At 44.1% G+C, this 19,285-nt stretch overlaps 1 protein-coding gene across 1 annotated transcript in view; it reads left to right on the top strand.

Moving 5' to 3' along the window:
- Positions 1-18,083, top strand: part of DAB1 (DAB adaptor protein 1) — a 426,067-nt gene extending 407,984 nt beyond the window's left edge. Inside the window, exons 12-15 of the mRNA XM_068537987.1 lie at positions 243-791; positions 4,429-4,556; positions 4,925-5,035; positions 17,486-18,083. Coding sequence (XP_068394088.1) covers positions 243-791; positions 4,429-4,556; positions 4,925-5,020 — 773 coding nt within the window. The 3' untranslated portion in view covers positions 5,021-5,035; positions 17,486-18,083. The remainder of the gene's footprint in view (positions 1-242; positions 792-4,428; positions 4,557-4,924; positions 5,036-17,485) is intronic.
- The last annotated feature ends 1,202 nt before the right edge of the window (positions 18,084-19,285 follow it).

The following is a 19,285-nucleotide window of genomic DNA, read 5'->3' as shown; positions in this document are numbered from 1 at the left end:
TGCCTGGCGTCCCCCTCACTGTATTCTAGTCTCTGCTTACAAGTCATCTCCGCAGAGCGGTTTTCCCTGACCAGGACTCTAGAAGACAGACTCCAGGAGAGCAGAGACTTCTGTCTTACTCACCTTTGCATCCTAGCACACAGCCTGACACTCAACAGTTGCTTGGTCCCTTTCTGCCCATCACTTGACTCCCTGAATGATTCTTTCCCAAGGCTCCTGACTCTTCTTTTTAACCCTTGCAGGTTATGTTGCAATGGGCGCCGTCCTCCCATCCTTCTGGGGCCAGCAGCCCCTTGTCCAACAGCAGATCGCCATGGGTCCTCAGCCACCAGTCGCTCAGGTGATGCCAGGGGCTCAGCCCATCGCATGGGGCCAGCCGGCTCTCTTCCCTGCCACTCAGCAGCCCTGGCCCACCGTGGCCGGGCAGTTTCCGCCAGCCGCCTTCATGCCCACACAAACTGTTATGCCTTTGCCAGCTGCCATGTTCCAAGGTCCCCTCACCCCCCTTGCAACCGTCCCAGCCACGAGTGACTCCGCCAGGTCAAGTCCACAGACCGACAAGCCCAGGCAGAAAATGGGGAAAGAAATGTTTAAGGATTTCCAGATGGCCCAGCCTCCACCCGTGCCCTCCCGCAAACCCGACCAGCCCTCCCTCACCTGCACCTCAGAGGCCTTCTCCAGTTACTTCAACAAAGTCGGGGTGGCACAGGATACAGACGACTGTGATGACTTTGACATCTCCCAGTTGAACTTGACGCCTGTGACTTCTACTACACCATCGACCAACTCACGTGAGTGCCCTTCTTTGAAGGCATAAACCCCCAGAGAGCAATTGATGCCTTGTTTCTGGCGTCAGAGAAATCACCTCAGTTGCATTCAACAGGCCTCTCTTTGTTTATATGACTACTACTAATAACAATAGCCTCCCATTATTAGGTGCCAGTTATATGCACCTTCTCCATGTGCTTTACATTTATTATTTCTATACTCCTAACAATGCTAATGGCAAGTTTTGTTAGACCTGTTTGACAGATAACGAAAGTGAGATTCAAAGACAAAGAAAATAGACAAAAGGGTGGAATTGAATATAGGCCTGTTATTTATCTAGCATGTTACTCTGGCTCTTAAGTTTTTGTTCCCTTGCACATTCATTTATTCATTTATGTATATCCCAGCTCTGACACACAGATTTGGGTATGGCTTATTGAACTAAAAATGAATGGTGTATGTGCATTTAAAAAATGTTAGGGACAAGTATAAAAAAGTAGAAAATTAAGATCAGGAGAAAACACAGACCAGAGATAGAGCAGCCATAAGGCCTCCTACAACTGGTAGAGTGGCAGCCAGAATTTGCTCAAAGCTTCAGGTAGTCAGAAAGCTCTGCACTGGGAATCCAGGGAGTGGCTTGATTACTTACTAGTTTTGTGTCGATGGGCAAGTCATTTTACTTCTTTGAGCCTCAATTTCCTCATCTGTCTTAGGCTAAGGGTCATAAAAAGGATTCAGTGGTACGTGTACTAAAACATTATGTCCCTCACAGAGTTGGAAGTATTTTTATCGTCATTGTTATGGCATACTGAGTGGGTTTACTCAGTCTTGGACTGAGGTTCTAATCCTGCCTTCTCCACCCCAAACTGTGTCTTTGGGTTTGGGCAAGTGTGTGACTTCTCTTCACCTCAGCTGTGTCTTGGGTAAAATAAGTGAGCTAGCTTCAATAGCTCTGTGCCTTGTCCTAGTTCTGGCATTCAGTGATTCTATCCCAGCTCACTTTTCTATTGCCAGCATCTGGAAAACCAGCACTGTGCAGCCAATCAGAATCCAGAGGTACCTGGGCACACCGATGCCTGGTTGACACCATCCGGGGAAGGTGTCTGGTGATCCTTAGTTGTGCCTTGACAGTTGATAAGGGGAAGGAAAAGGCTCATGGAACAGTGAGGTTGGCGTTTTCGTTACTGTCACAGATGGTATGGATTACTGCTTAGCCAGTACCGTGAATTGTCAAAAAAAAATCTCATGTTAACACAATCAGATAATGTCACTTCAGCAAGGTTTGGGATGCTGTTCTGAAAATGAACCTCTTCTATGGGTGTAAACAACCTACTTCCTCTCAGGCCATATGATCTACATGGTGGGGGCATCTCTCTTCACTTCAGCTCACAGGGTTTCAAGGAAGAATCATGAATAAAAAATGAAATGCTAAAGAAATGACAGCCATGCATAGAAAGCAAGCATCTTTTGAAGACACATGTCTCTCTTTCAAGGGGCTTGTGTGCCAGTTGTATATATAAAAGAGGGAAGTTTAAGTTCTTTGAGGACAGGGAATATGTCTTCATCATCCCCGTGTTGCTACACTTCTCATGATGGTTGTGTGGTGTCTGGCACATGGGCGGCGTTTTGGAACGATTGTAGAGGATGAAGGGACAAAACAAAGGCTACTCAGTTACTCTCGTGTGTCAGAGCGGGAGATTTTGGGCCAGATAATTTTTTGTTGTGGGCGGCTGTCCTGTGGATTTTAGGATGTTTAGCAGCATCCCAGGCCTCTAGCCACTAGATGCCCGGTAGCACACCTCCTCTTCCCCTAGCCATGATGACCAAAAATGATTCTAGACAGTGCCAAATGTCCCTTGGGAGTGAAATTGTCCTAGATTGAGAACCACAGTTTTAGGGTAGAGAGGTATACTACAAAACCTTCTAAAGGTTAAGACACTTGCATAAATAAACTTCGAGTTTTGCATCCCACTGATTCCATCCAATAAGTATGAGCAGTATATCTCTCAGAATCGGCAGCTCTGTCAGGGTTCTCAGCCTTTAGTAAGCAAGAAACCATGTCAAACACAGTTCAGAATCCAATTACACTCATAATTATTAAGCATCTACCGCATATCAAGGTGTTTTCATAAAGCTTACCTCATTTAAACTCTCTGTAACTGGTTGGTTCTATAGGCATTTCATGAAACAAAACAGACTTCCTTTTAAATTAAGAAAAAAGAAACAATGTTTTATTTTAAAGAAAATGAGTGCAACCTATGTTTATATTCTCTTATCCATCAGCATCACCTTTCGAATGTTTTGCGTGGAGAGGAACCAAAAGTACACCTCACATAGAAATAGAAAAAGCACAGTGGACTGAACACTGTCAGATTTGTGTTAAATCCCAGAGCTCCTGCTTCATAGTTGTGTTAACTCTAAGAAAGGCACTTCACCTCTCTGAGCCGCAGTTTCTTCATCAGAAAAAGACAATAGGTACAATAGCACCTTGCAGGTTTTATATTAGAGAGCATAATGAATGCAAAGTGCCTAGCACCATGTCTAGCTTGCTGGCGTGCAATAAATAGCATCATTCTAAAGAGAGGTTCATCGAGGCAAAAGCAACTCACCAAGTTTTATAATCACTCACTGTCTGATAAGCAGCCAGATTTTGTAAATTCTGGGATGTAATGGCAGGGAGGCCTTGTCAATGGCTTTTGAAATTCAGCTACTAAATCAAGCCACGCCCCCCCCCCCCCACTCCTTTGGGGCTGAGCCAGTGCTGGGTATTTTCACTGCCAATTTAGAAATTATTGAAAAGAAAAAGAAATTATTGAAAGGAAAGTAGTTTCTAATGCCATATTTATTATAAACCTCTGGGATAAAGGAGACAAGGAAAATGTGGGAAGGTTAGGACAGAAAATGGAGATCCTTATGGAACAAGGAAACAAGTGCCAGCTGTGAAGTTGCCATCAGCTACATTCATTTTCCCAGATCACTGAGACACTCTATTCAGCACGTGTTTATCGAATACCTACTATGTGCCAGGATACAAAGCCTGCTTCTACCACTTGCCAAGTCCGTGGCCTTGAGCAGTTTAGCAATCTTCACCTTCCTTGTCTGTAAAATTGGAAGAACCCCTACCTCGAAGAGGCTTTACGTGGATTAGCGATATTGCCTGTAAAATTTCTGATGGCTTCCGACACATAGAAGGCACTCAATAAATGCATATCACTGTCCTCTTCTCTATTTATTCTTATTGAAATAATTATATGAAGTTAAGAAAGAAGACTGTAGTCCAGCAGGTCTCAATTTGAGTCTGCAGAAACACAGAGTTTCTGATTCAGTCAGTGTATCTAGGGTGGGGTCCAAGAATCTGTGTTACCATCAAGTTCCCAGATGTGACTGATGATCCTGGTGCTGGGACTATCCCTTGAGGACCGCTGCCTCACCCATCCCTGTGGACCACCAGCTCCTTCCTGACCATCAAGTTTGTGAGAGGACAAGATGAATAGGTACAGAGGAGATATTAAACTGTTCAACCGATTTGACTTGTGATAGGAAGGGAGGAGTCCTGGGATTTGACTCCAGTATAATCAGATCCCTGAGGTTTCTGTGGGGTATAAACGGTTGCTGCCAGACACTTAGGATGTTTTCTTTTTTTGCATGGTCTCTATGTAGCTCCAACCCCAGCCCCTAGACAGAGCTCTCCATCCAAATCATCTGCATCCCACGCCAGTGATCCGACCACCGATGACATCTTTGAAGAGGGCTTTGAAAGTCCCAGCAAAAGTGAAGAGCAAGAAGCTGTAAGTGACTGGTTTGTTCTTTCTGTTTTTTTTTTTTTTTTTTATTCTTCAATTTAAAACCTCTGTATCTGAAATGGACAATGCATGAGGAAACCTATGTAGAAAAGAATGCTGGCTCAGACTCTTAAGTTCTAAAGGGGTGACTAAAGGCGTTTTCTTTTATGTTCAAATGAGCAGCTGAAAACCGTTATCCTTTCATTAAGTTGTTACTACAAGTTCTCACATTTGCGGAAGTGGCATCCTCTAAACGAAGTGCTGCCTCCTTTAAAATAACAGAGTATATGTGTGCATGAAAATATGCTCAGCTGTCTTATATTTTCAATTACTGAAAAGAAAAAAAAAAAAAGTGTTATCTTCTTGTGTTCTAGCCTGATGGGTCACAGGCCTCATCCAACAGTGATCCCTTTGGTGAGCCCAGTGTGGAGCCCAATGGTGATAATATAAGTCCACAGGCCGGTAGCTAGATAGCACAGGTCTGGGTAGGTATCTGTCCTTTTGATCTCCCACCCTTAAGCCATCCGCTTTCCCTTTTGCTGGTTTGTTACCTCTGAAGTCACATCCCTGATGTTTGCACCATCTCTCCTGGCCTGAGCGTATCCCCAATGTTTGTATCATCTCGCCTTGCCTGATGTCTGTTTTCCACCTTGTTTATCCTCATGGATGCATGACCTTTGACATATATTGGGAGGTAGGGGTAGAGGCGAGGAGTGGGGAATGGTCATATTTTATTAATGATATGTTCTGAGTGGGTGGGTGTTGATAGAAGGAGGCATGGTCAAAGCTACTTAACGTGGACTCAGTGTCTAAAAGCATCAACATTCTGAGATGGACACATTCTACCCACCCTGATTCTTTCTCAGTGAAATAGGGTCCAGATGCTTAAACCTTTTAAGCAGTGTGTCAACTGCATTTGCCTACACTCTGCAGATCTAAAAAAAGGTCGCCAACCAAACACACCGAGAAGCCAGACTAAGAAACAGAAACAAGCAGTGCTTGAAATAAGATTGATAGAGATGTGAGATCATGGTAGTCCATTTTGTCTGGCCAGGAGGGGCCCCCGCACCCTTTCTGACGTGAAAGTGGAATTCAAAGCTCAGAGACGTGTCACGTTCACTTCTGAGGCTCTGCTGTTTGCACCTGTGCTACAGCCTATGTTTTGCCACCAAACCACTTCAGACTCCATCAGCAGCGGCTTCAAGAGAGGGATACTTACATTTACTAGAAGTGGGTTTTGGCACTTGAATTTTAATACATCTGATTTTATGGAAAGAAAGAGGGGCTGATGAAGCGAACCTTCCCAGGAGACAGAAGTACCCCTTGTTACCCAGGCATGATTTCTAAGGTCACTCCTTGACAAATGTGTTCAATTTTCATATACCTTTCTAGTTTTCCGTAAACGTGTAGGACTGCAAGGCCATACCGACAGAGCTCTGTTTTTAGGCCTGAACATTATGGTCAGAACCATTAAAATGGTAAATAGTTTTCACTGTTCGTAAATGGATTCTGAGGCTACCTCGGAATCAGTCGCAGTTCACGTGTAAGTTATTTTGATGGTTCTTGAAAGCTCATACAGTGTTTTGAAAGTGCATTTTGCTAATAGATTTTATGATTAAATCTCACATACCGTACTTTTTGCCATGTTTCACCTCAGTACGATAGCACATGAGAACACATCATGCCATGCAGATGCCCATCTAAAAATCCAGTCTTGCAAAGCTATTTGGGGAACTTGTGATACAGGCAAAGTCAATGTTCCAGGAAAGACAAAAGTTGGAGATGATGGGTGGACACCTTGGGAAGATTCCCCCAGAGGTTTTTCTACCCCTTACATATGTTTTATTTCACATGCTCACCCTTGCCTTGAAAAATTTGATGAATGAACCAGAGGTGACAAGAGCCATTCATCAGCATAACAGCCAACATCGTCCTAAAATTGAGTTCTTCTAGAGAATAAAGCTGACGTGCAGCATTTGCAGATCCGTGTTTCACACCCTCATCTTTACGAGCCTGTTCTGCTTGAGACAGTCGTACAGGCTGTTTTGTGAGGCTTCAGCCTGTTCCGTGTTTGATGCTCTGTCTAGAACCCCAGGCCAGGGTTGAGTTGTGAATGGACGTGGCATGGTCTAGTGGGAAGAGCTCAGAATTTGGAACTTGAGTTCAAATTCTAGCTCAGCTACTTAAGAGCAGGAAATCTTGGGCAAGAACCATACTTGCTGTTGAATCTTGGTTTGCTTATCTGCTGAAAGGGCCTTATGTATACATTACATTAACTAAGATAGCATATGGAGACAGGTACTCGGTACTCGGCTTAAAAAAATCTGGTTCTGGGGCAAGAGTGGGTTCAGAATCTGGCGCTAGCGCTTATAAGCTATGTGACCCTCATGAGATGTCATAATAATTCTCGATCTTATTTTGAAAAATGAGGGTAAAAATAGTGTTCTCCTCATAAGCTTATCGTTTGGACAATAATCATAGGAGGTGATGTGTGTGGAGCTCTTAGCACAGCATCTGGCACAGAGAAAGCACCCAAGAGCTGTTAGTTGCCATCGCCACCACCAACACCATCACCACCACCCCCCCCATCATTATCCTATGTGCTCAGTAAATGTGGTTCGCCACTCCCTTGGATTTTATACGTTTAGCCCTTATGTCCTCGTGTTGAATAAATTCTACCATAAGGACCCAGGCCACTGGCTGGGAGGTTTTGCTTTTTACTTTCTATTTGCAGGTAATTAATTTTCAATATGCCTCAAAATAGCTTTGGGAAAAAGGAAAAAGAAAAAACCCTACTTCTTAGTTTTCTGGCTCGCCCCGTCCCATAATCAGAAGGACCCCTGTTAGGGCCTCATAGGCCACCTCTCACTTCCCAAAAAATGAGCAGCCTTATCTTAGATTCACATGTAAATCATAATAAGTAGTTCCCAGCTCCAAAGGAGGGCTGGGCTGTAATCTTCCATGAAACAGTTTTCTCCCTTTGAAAGCTTAGTCTGGCAATTACACAATTGCCTATCAAGAATTGCATGCCAAGAGGCTGATGCCAGCCTTGCCGACACATCCCTTAAGACACCCATAAGGGAAGTCCAAATGAGCCTTTTGGGCCCCTCCTTCAATAGCAGTATAAGCCACGTTTGATCTTTCTGTCTCCATCCCATTCACCCATCCACCCAACTGGAAATTTACTGACTGCAATTTCTTAGGGCCTTTCCAGGCATTTGGAAAAAGGATACCATGCAGGGAGAGTTACGTCCATGGCTGTATTTTCCCCGCTGCCTCCATACAGTTGGAGAGCAAGAGTCTCAGCCTTCTTATCAACCTTGCACCCATTATCTCCAGCTGCTTTTTATTAGAAATGCCCGCACAATTCTGAGTAGGTAGGGGTGACATCTGTTGATAAGTTAAAACCATATTGCACCCTAGTAAGAGGAAACGGGTGGCCTCAATCCTCTCAGGAGGAAGCTTCGGGGCCAATATCAAAACAGCATTTCTGTTTTAGCAATAAAGGGGAATATCTTCAGTTATTTCATGTTTTTCCCCTACCCTCCCATCTGGGAGAATCACGTGTCTTTGAAAGACTGGGTCAACAGGGGCAAAAAAAAGAACCCCAATAATATTATAATGGCTGGCGTGGGAATGGCAGGTAATTTATACTCCACTGATACGTTGCTGGAGCAATTTTAAGGGCGAAATGTTAGCTTTTGAGGAGATGAAAGAAAAATGAAAACATTTATTTGGTTAAATGGCTAAGTAAATAAACTGCCTATCAGACTTTCCCAGCTGTCAAGTCAAAGTAGCGTCTGTAACAGTGGGGAATTGTTTGGTCTGTCTCCCTTAGTAACAGTAGATATTGCCATAAATAATAAGTCACTGTCATTTTTTAAGACCAGTCTTCGTAGTGGGAACCCAAGACATGTAAAATGTTACCTGATGGATTTATAGTGTTCAAGGGCGAAGAAAGCAGCACTTCAGATGCTTTTGGTAAGAGATTTAAAAAAACAAAAAAAAAAGGGAAAGAAAGAAAAGAAACGCCCAGAGTCAGGCGACTTGGGTCTGAATTATGGTTCCAAAGCAGGTGACCTTAGGCAGGACTTTAGCTAGCCCCTGGAATCCCCGGTCACCATATATGGATGAAGATGAGTCATAGCAAGAGATCCCTCCTCAGGCTCTCCCAGAATCAGAAGATACCGTGAGTATGAAAGTGCTTTATAAGCTTTGAAAGTAGAATACACGCATTTGGCATTATTGTTGCTATTCTGCTTTTAAATAGAATCACATAACAAAGAGCCTCAAAGCAGAGAACCACAAAAATGGAAAAGTAATCTCTCCTTTTCACGGGCATAGCACGCCGAGGCAAGTCCGAGCCAAGCTAGTCCAGGCGGGAGATGGGAAGGCCTGGTTGAGAGCAGTGTTGGCCAGGTTGGAGAGATGGGCATGATGCCCAGGGATGTGAAAAGATGGAATCAGGAAGAGCTTAAGGCTGCAGGGAAGTGGGAGGTGAGGAAGAAGAGGGCATGTGCTAGGATGACCCCCAGGTTCCTGCCTGACTGGGGGATCTAGGTGGTGCCAGGCACTGTGCTAAGGAATGCAGAGCTGCAGGCTTGAGCAGAAAAAAGGCCAGTTTTCTTTGGGACCAGTTGTACCCGAGGTGCCCTTGAACTTCCAAGCAGAGATGCCGGTAGACTGCTGGCTATGAGACTCTGGAGAACAAAAGACTAGAAATGGAGATTTCAACATGGTGTTCAGCCCCTAGAGTAGTGAGCACAGCTAGACGCTACTGATCATTTAGACCCGAGGCCAGCACACTCTCTGGGACTCTTTACGTTTTTGTGGGCCATCTGGCCTTTGTCACAACTAATCTACTCTACTGTTGCAGCAGGAAAGCAGCAAAAGACAGTGCATAAAGGACTGGGTGTGATGAGTGCCAATAATACTTTATTTACAAAAGAACTGGCAGCCACTGAAATGGGCCAATGGGCTGTCGTATGATGACCTCTGAGTTAGATCACGCTCATTGATTGTTTCTAGAATCACCCTGCAGAAGCTAATGCAAGTAGCCTTGCATTTACTAGTACTAATAAAATAAATGTAAAAATTACTAGGATGTTTATAGCACTTTTATAGACATCACCTAAGTCAATCCTCAGGGGAACGCTCTGAAGTACTTTTATCATTCCTGTTTCACAGATATGACAGGTAAGGTAGAGAGGTTCATGACATGTGGAAATCACACGATTCACATGTAATAGGGCTAGGATTTGAATCTAGACCCAGATTAAATAACTTAAGAGCACTCAACCAAGGCCGGGACACCTGGGTTTTAGCAGCCTCGCTGACTGGATTGCTTGTGACCTGAGGCAGACGGCTTCATTTCTGACCTCTGGTCTTCTCTTCGGTAAAGCAATTCCCACGGGCCCTTCTAGCGCTTACATTCTAGGACCCTCTAACTTGCCCACAGTCACCCAGCTAGAGCATGGAAGACCCAGTCCTCAAACTAGGTCTTCCAACAGCACCCTTCTCCCAGGCTGTCCTTATTCCCAGCTAATGAAGGAAAGGCCAGAAGTCCCTGAAATATGTTGACTTCATTAGGGGTCCTGGTGACTATCTGTGTGAGATCCAGGGCCCACTCCTGACCACCAGGAACCTACTCAGGACAGGCCATCCTGCTTATGGCCGAGAACGGCTGCCATCAACCTCAGTGCCCTCCTCTGCTACGTGACAAGGTCAAGAAAGGTGACGTAAATCTGCAAAGCAGATAACTTGTACCCATCATTATTATTATTATTGGGGACGTGCAGAATTGATCAGGACATGTGCAGACCCCCTGGGAACTCAGAGTGTGCACCGCTGTGTTCACCAAGTGGGTTTCAGCACCCAAGACCCCTGGAAGCGAGTGCGTTCAGCAGCAACTTCAGTCTCTAAGGCATCGTCATTAAATCCATCCTGTATTTTGAAGACTTTCCTACTCTGAAGGCCAGATTTTCAGGCTGAAAGTGGTCAGAAAGCTTTATTGTTTCCCTTTCCTCTGAATAAAAAGGAAAGGAAGACTCCTGCCCCTTGTTAAAATTCCTTACGTCATATGAGGTCACTTATTACGTGTTACAGTCCCATGATGTTGATGTTACAAACCCCATCGTACAGATGAAGAAACTGAGGCCCAGGTGAAATGCCTTCCTCAGTTCATACAGGTAGTTAGGAAGTTGCTGGGGTCTTTGTGGCTCTAAACCCCATGCGTTTTTCATGGATTCAGGTGGAACTTTGACTTCTTTCAGCCTTATTTCCACTCCCTGGTTACCATCACCTTTTTCATTTTATCAGGCCAGGAAATGTTAGACCCTGCTGAGCTAGGCCCAAGTGTTCGGGCTTAAAGACCCTGAGGCTGAAGTTGCTGCCTAGGCAGGGCAATGCTGAGGACCTCAAGCTTTGGCTCACCTCCTAGCTGCAGTCTGACCCCCAGCTTGGCTCGGCGTGGCTCTTACCCCAGGCTCCCAAGAGGGGCAGAGATGGGCTTGCTCAGCAGCTAGATTGCATGGCGCGTGACCTCACGTCCAAGACCACCTTTCTCAGCATGCCACGTCTTCTCCCCACTCATCATTTGTTTTGGACATACCTTTGCTCCATGTGGCCAAGCTTTCCAGAAACAAACACAATAAAAATTAAAGGGATGCAAAGTCATAAGCCCAATTTAGGTGGCTTTCCAAAGGGGCTCCTTATAATGTGGGATTGGAAACTATATGCCTTTATACTTCAAGCCAGACAGGTGGAGATAGGTAGGGAAAGTGAGGGAATAAGCACAGAAAGGGGAGTCCAGACCCTGGGCTGCCCCTCCTGGCTCTCCACTGATTCCTGCAGACTTTGGCGAAAAAAAAAACAAAACCCTCACATCTGGGGGCCTCCATTTCTTCCTGTAGGAAAGGAACCGTCAGATCGATGGCCCTTCTTGCTTTGACATTTTACAAAAGGGGTCATGTGGCAGTGGAGAGGACAATGGGCTTAGGAAAGAGCTGGGTGTGTTTACATGAAACGCTCAGGAGAACACATCTAATCTACAGTGGTCGAAAACAGATCAGTGGTTGCCGCACTGGAGTGAAGGGTTGACTGAGCAGGACCCCGAGGAAGTTTTTAGGGTGAGGAAATGCTCTATAGCTTGATTGCTCTGGGGAGGGCCAGATGGGTAGATATATTTCTCACAACTCATCAAACTGTACACTTAAAATGGGAACATTTCATTGTATGCAAATCATACCTCAATGAAGTTGATTTAAAAATAAGAATAGGTAAATTCATAGAGATGGAAAGTAGATTAGAGGTTAGTTACCAGGGGTTGGGGGTCAGGGGGACTAGCAAGTCACTGCTTAATGGGTACAGAGTCTATTTGGGGTGAAGAAAGAGATTTAGAAATAATGGTGTTGGTTGCACAACATGATGAGTGTAATGAATGTCCCTGAATTGTATGCTTAAAAATGATTAAAATGTCAAATGCTTTGCTCTAAATACTTTATTTACTGCAGTACAAAAGCTAAAAAAAATAACAAAGCTGGTTATATCCCAGCTCTGCCCTATGCTGGCTTAGTGACCTTGGGCCAGTCACCAAACTCTGGGGAGCCCTGCTTCTTCCCTGTAAATGGAGATAGGTACAGACTCTGCGATGCCCAAATGAGACCATGTATGTGATCGAGGAATCCCCTTTAGAGGCTGTAAAGATTTCTGTAAATATATGCTATCATTACTCTAAATCTGTGATTCCACTTGACTTCTGTACGTGAGCTCATACTTCATACTTAAAGTCATCTGCAAACACGTGGAAGTCTCTGCCATCCACAGGGCCCTCCAACCAGATCCTTTAGATTAACCCCACATTCTTTCTACACAGTTTCCCAAGGCGGATCCTGTGCCATTATTAGGTTTCCTAACAGCCCAGTTACGCTATGAAGTAGTGTCTATGAAGGAGATGGACTTTGGAAAGCCACCTACAGGTGAGTTTTAGGCCTAAAACCATCTTCTATAAAGGAAGGATAGAGCCACATGCCCAGACATAAGAAACCTAACCGTTTTTGGAGTACCTCCTCCATGCCAGGCTCTGTGCCAGACAGTCAATGTGTATTTTCTCCTTCAATCCTCAATGAGGATTTCTAGACTCATGTTACAGATGAGAAAACCGGCACCCAGAAGGGTTAAGTAACCTGCACGGAGTTTTAAGGTTACTAAGTAGCTGACAGTGAGAAAGGGAACAGCAGCCTGACAGCAAGAGCTGGGCCCTTGGTGTTCTGTTGAACGTAAACAATTTCACAGAACACCAGCATCGCACAAAGCATTCCGTGACCGCGATGGGTCAAGACACATCCAGACCCCTCGGTAGCCATGGCTGACAGGAACATTGTCCAAATTCCAAAAATGACCAAATATTCTTCTCTCCTGGCTTTAGCCTTGCTCCATGCTACCTGCCTTCCAGATAAGAATTATTAAGATAATCATACTCCAGCTTCCTGAAAGCATCCAACCCAGAGAGAAGCCTTACTTTCTTGACCCTCCCCCTAAACATCTAATATAAGCCTAAACCTATAAGAAGCCCTTTCTAATCACCTCTTCCAGACTTGCCCGTGGTTCCCCTCATTCTAATGAGTAATAAACCCAACTTGTTCAAGGGCAAGTGTGTTCGCGGTGGTCTATGGCTGCAGGCAGTAGTTGGCTGTAGGAATACCAGCCTGGATCTGCCCGATTTCCCATCTGTGTGCTTGCACTCTTTCATTGCACCTCCCAGAAAACAGGGTATTCAACTTAAGTCAAAGGGTGGAGAGTTGATTTGTTTTCATTTTTACTGCACAGTTTCTAATCTACTTCGCTGTCCTCTAGAAATGAAGATTTTTAATATGTCAGATTCACAAATGAGCTTAAAGTTCATAAGTGTTCGCCAGCTCCCGGTAAGAGAAACACTTTTCATTCACTCCTTCACATCCTCAAGCTCCATGTTGTTAGTGGGTGCGCCTGCCAGGTTCCAAGCTTGTGCTCAGAATCTGGGATACTGACGTGAAAGGTGCAGCGGAGCTCACTGTGTAGAGGCACTAGGAGATAACATGGTGGCAGTGTAGACTCCACAGGGCACTGCTGGAGTCCCAGGGCAGAGTGGTCCACGTCACCTGCATAGTCCAGGAAGCCCTTCTATTTGGGCTGGTTCTGAAAGTATGAACCCCCAGGGGTAGGATGAGGAGAGGTCCTGGAGGTGGAAGGAATTGTCTAAGCAGAGTCTCAGGGATGGGAAATCCCATCATATTGGGGGGACCATTAGTACAGGGAAGAAGGTGCAGGCTAGGAGAGAGAGGAAGTAGATGAGGCCGGATGGGAAGGGGGAGCCGTGTTGGAAGGGCCCTGTGGACCATCCCGAGGAGTCTGCATTATCCTTGGGGGCTTAAGGAGCTGGGACGGTTGTTCTAAGCAGGAAACTGGCATGACGAAATCCATTTCAGAAAGATCATTCTGACAGAAGCATAAGAATTTTTTTTAAGCATGATGTACGTGACCGGAAGGGTGACTTTTTTTTTAAATAAGTTTATTTATTTATTTTTATTTTTGGCTGTGTTGGGTCTTCGCTGCTGCGCGCGGGCTTTCTCTAGTTGCGGCGAGCGGGGGCTGCTCTGTGTTGCAGTGCTTGGGCTTCTCATTGCGGTGGCTTCTCTTGTTGTGGAGCACGGGCTCTATAGCGCAGACTTCAGCAGTTGTGGCTCGCGGGATCTAGAGCACAGGCTCAGTAGTTGTGGCACACGGACTCAGCTGCTCCACGGCATGTGGGATCTTCCCGGACCACGGCTCGAACCCGTGTCCCCTGCATTGGCAGGCAGATTCTTAACCACTGCGCCACCAGGGAAGTCCCAGGAAGGGTAACTTTTGGTTCATGGTCTGGAAGGGACATTTATTAGCTCTAATGGACTACGAGACTAATGGGTCTTATGTGCCCAGTGAAGGAGCTTTGACCTTACCCTGTGGGTAATGAGGAGCCTTTGAAGGATTTGAAGCAGGGCCGAGATGTGGTCAGATCTGACCAAAGAAAACAAAAAATATCAACAGCGTGTTATGTTAATGTGTGATTCCATTTAGGCTTTTTGGAATGTCGAAAATAGCTTAAAGACCCCATGGTGACCTTGCCAGAAGTCAGGTCAGAAATTTCTGGATCAAATGATTTCTTAGCTCCCCTCCAACTCTGACAGTCTAAGATTCTGTAACAAGGAAGGTAAAGCTATTGCCAAAACGTATAATGCATCAGAGTGTCAGACTTTGGGATTATCTGCTGCTTGGGGTTTTACACACCACTGCTCCCCTTCATTAGTGGGGATAATTGAGAGTTGACTGCAGTCGTTACCACTGTTGTGATGGGTATTTGAAGCTAAATTCCGGCAAGCAGGAGATGTGTGAATATTTATCTCAGCTGCAGAAAGTTAATGCAGTGTGGCATTAATTACCCTCTCTGAGCCTGCTGTCTTCTTCTGTTTTTAGGTGTCATTCTCAGTTGAATAAATTAGTTTCCAAAATTGGAATAAAGCAAATGTAGGGTGAGATCAAGGCAGCCAGACTTCTTAGGGCATCCAAAAAGCAGAGTGAGCTGAGAAAGTCTACCCAGGAAAGATGAAGATGCATCCTTGTAGCCCAGCATAGGCAAAAGGAAATGTTGTTTCCCAGTAGTGGTACTTCACTACTTTACCACTCTAGCTTTGCTCCACCCACCTCACCCCCAGAACACAAACACACAGTAAAGTTCCATGTTTAGCCTTACCACAGGTATTTGAAACATTTCAAGACGTTGGCAGAGGATAGATGAGGTGCTTAATAAATCATCTTGCTATAGATTTTGATTTTTGATTCAATTACGGGAGAATAAAGCCAAGGGAGAGTGTGTTTAGGACAAAGGGATCAGAACAGTGAAAAAAGCAGAAAGTGTATCCTAGACATTCATTCACTCAGTAGACCTTCATTGTGCACCTACAGTGCTGGGTCCACGTGTAAAATGGCAGATGGAATGGGAAAGTGGTAACTCAGAAGTAGGGCATGGAAGAATGGGCTTTCCTACTTTCTGTCATCAGATATTTGGAAGAAGTATTACACTTATTCTTTATGTTTCCAAGGCCGGTATGAAGTCCCATGGGTGGAAAGCATCGAGGGACAAATTGGCAATCTGTTCTTTTACAGAACTGGGTGCCTCAAAGGGTAGGAAGCTCCTTCTTCCTGAAAGAATACAGAGATGATGAATTCTAGAAGAAGACATCCTGGACCTACCTGATCTCAGGAGTCCTGGATTCTATTCACGGCATGGTTACTAAGTAACCTTGTGACTCTGGGGAAACAAAAGCTCTCTTCATTGGGCTTCACATTCCTCATCTGTAAAATGATGGGTCTGGACAAAATTATCTTCTAACCCATCCCCACTTTACAATAAAAGCAAGTAGTACAATATATTAAATCCATGACAGGCAGCACAATGACTTTGAGATCACACAACCTCTTTGATTTTCAGTTTTTATCTGCAAAGTGAAGATGGAAAGAATATAAGCCACTCCCAGGACTGTTAGGCAGATAAAATAAGACGTAAGGGTGCTTTATAAACTCCAAAACACTCTACAACACCGTAGATTGAAGGTTTTTTGTTTTTGTTTTGTTTTAATGGCAGCTGTTATAATAGATGAGAAAAAGCACTGGACCTTACTTTTAGGTCCCATGTCCCAAACTTACTAGCTGTGTGACCATAGACAAACTACTTAACTTCTCTGTGCTTGGTTTCTCATTTGCAAAAGAGATAAATCACCTGACTTACAAGGCTGTTGTGATGTTTTCAAAAGACAGTGTACTTGAAAATATCTAGCATGGTGCCAGACACACAGGAGAGGCTATAGAATGCCAGTTCAATCTGTTGCTTCAAGAGAATAAGCAGTTAAAAGGGATCTTTACTCACATGGCAAGAGGCAGGCTAATATATAAAATATGACAGAATTAAGATGTCACAGTGTCCACTTAGTTCTGGTACAAATATCCAAGAGTGACAGCATGAAGGCCAACTTTAATAGAAGGGCCTATGCCTGCCTAAGACCAGAATATTGACCTGATCTGCTTGGCCAGTGCACCCCGGGCCATTTCAACATGAACTAAAGTCTGAAGTGATTTCAACAAGGCCAAACGCCATTTCCCATCTACACATTTGGATTGGAGGTTTGCTGTGTCATATGTTGGTGAAAACCCTTGTGTATGTCTTAGTGCAGACATACACTCCATGCCTCCATGGGTGCAGGCGAGTGACCCGCCAAACCTCACACAGCTGAGTGGATCGAAACAAGTTCGAGAAGCTTTTAACTAAGAGCTAACGGCACGATTGCCATTTCTCTTATTCTAAAGTGCACCCGGTCATCACTGCTTGTAGAAACCAAAGAGCGGTTTGAGATGGAATTTCAGCAGCCTCAAGTGGATGTTCATAAAACCGTGTTGGAAAAATGTTCACTTAACTCATGATCATTGTTACTGTGTTCTGAAGACCTGTTCCTTCTGAGCACTGTGCTAGAGGCTTTATATATATTCTCTCTAATTCTCTCAAGAACCGTGTAGGATAAACAGTATTATTCCCATTTCGTGGTTGGGGAAACTGAAGCTCAGAAAGTGTAAGTATCTTGTCCATATCACACAGCTGGTCCGGCTCTGTCTACTAGACCCTGCGATGTCCCTAACAGGCAGTCAGGCTCAGCTTGAAAACCAGGGGCAAAACTGGGTGAGTTGTTCTTCTTAAGGATAAAAAAGAGACCAAAATGATATGCACCATGATTGAATAATCCAAAAATAACCTGAGGTCATTCATCATAAACTGTCACCTTTCTGTTCTAATCCCAAACCCTCCTTCCCATGCTGTCTCAGAAAATCGTATCCGGAAAAGAGCAGATCTCACTTTGTCCCTCTGTCCGTAGGAGCTGGAGCCTCTTTATGCGCAGATCAACAAATCTAAGAAATAGCATCAATGCGGGCTTGTGGCGGGTGCTTCAAGACTGGCATGGAAATCAGCATCGCGACAGGCTCTGTTGTATTCTTTCACCTCACCTCATCCCACGAAGAAATTCATGATTGCCCAATGGAACTCGTTTGGAAGAGGGAACTAAGAGTTTTTGGCAACCACTGGCAGATATCTATGGCAGCACAAAAACAAACACACAAAAGCATAAAAAATCATACCCAACGTTAAATCACAAATCAAGCAAATGCTTACTTGACAAAGAGTCTAAGCTCTCTTAACACGTGGGTTTAAGATGACCCAGTATGTGAAACCATAGTTCTCTTTTTATTTCTCTACCGGTTGGCCACTGTAAAGACATCAAATTTGGAGTGACAGGCCTCAGAGAGTTACATCAGGGTTGGCACTGACGTCATTTAGGCAAAAGTAAGAGGTCTCTGTCACCACAATATCATCATCCATATGCCTTTCCAAATAGGATGATGTATTTACATGACTCCACAAGGCCTGGTCTGCCATTTTTTCCCCTTTCCTTTCTTTGTCATGTTTGAAAATTAATGGGTGTACAAATTTTTGTATTGCTTTTGACTATTTTTAGGTATTGGTGAAGAAATCTAACTGGGGAAAAAAAAAAAAACCTCATATGAAATGAATTAACTTGAAATCACAAGACAGATGAGTGGTCGATGATTCTTTTTGATCAAGAATGTTGCCAAAACAACCCTTTAGCTCTTCTGCATCCTGGTGAAGAAAGACAGCTTTCGGTTTAACCTTCACTCTGTGAGTAGGAAAGGACATCGTATCCCATTGATGAGAAAGATGAAAAATGCATCTGATTTCCTCAGAAGCTCTAAACTCTAAGTCCAATAAAATGAGATTTTTTATTTTTCCGATATCTTGCTGCTGTGACGCTATGCAGACAGTGTCTTCTCCATGTGCCATTTTCAAAGAAAAGTCATTTGCCAAATAATTATGGTACAATCCTGGTAATGTGGTTTGAGATCTTAAAAACCGACTTTCTAATAGAACAATAGTGACATGAATTTTCAGAGTAACAAACTGATTCCGTGGTCACAATGGTTCATCTCTATCTCTTTTTCTACATCAGAAAATTCAAATGGGATTTTTATTTTATAACTTGAAAAAAAAAAAAAAACCTTACCATTAAACTCTTTAAATATTTAAGGGAAATGGCTTTAAGGAGTTCTAATGAAAAAAAATTGCCAGTTTTTTTTTTGTAAATATAAATGTTAATGAAAATGCTTTTTAATAATGCCATTACACTGTAGAGAAGGTAGCAGATTGAGTGCAAGATGTGACAAACTTGATGGATGGGGCTCACTTTCCAGATGTTACTCTGGAGTGTATGGTAGGAAGCTGGAGTTCAGGGGCAGCTGGCAGGTGCTGTCGGCCAATCAGCATCTAGTGATCAGGAAGGGAGCACGTGACTCCATCAGCTAATCTAAGCCTTTCCTCGAGAGTACCGGCCCTCTGCATAAAACAAGAAAGAGACAGTTCACGCTCTGAAGGCCTGTCCTTCAGATTCTGAAACTCCCTCCCACTTCTCCACTCCCAGCGACCCCCGTAGACATCACTGGACTGTTTGTATGTGAAACAGAAGAGTTTAAGCTTCCTTTTTTTACATTTATGAGACAAAAAGTGCAGTGTTCGGTTCGTATGTTTAGCACATGATTTTCATAAAGAATCTATATATTTTTTGCCCTACAGAGAATTGTTCTACAGGTCAAATGTGTTTTCC

The sequence above is a fragment of the Eschrichtius robustus genome, chromosome 3, assembly GCF_028021215.1.
Source record: "Eschrichtius robustus isolate mEscRob2 chromosome 3, mEscRob2.pri, whole genome shotgun sequence".
Classification (NCBI taxonomy): Eukaryota; Metazoa; Chordata; class Mammalia; order Artiodactyla; family Eschrichtiidae; genus Eschrichtius; species Eschrichtius robustus.
This window is presented reverse-complemented; position numbering and strand designations above follow the sequence as displayed.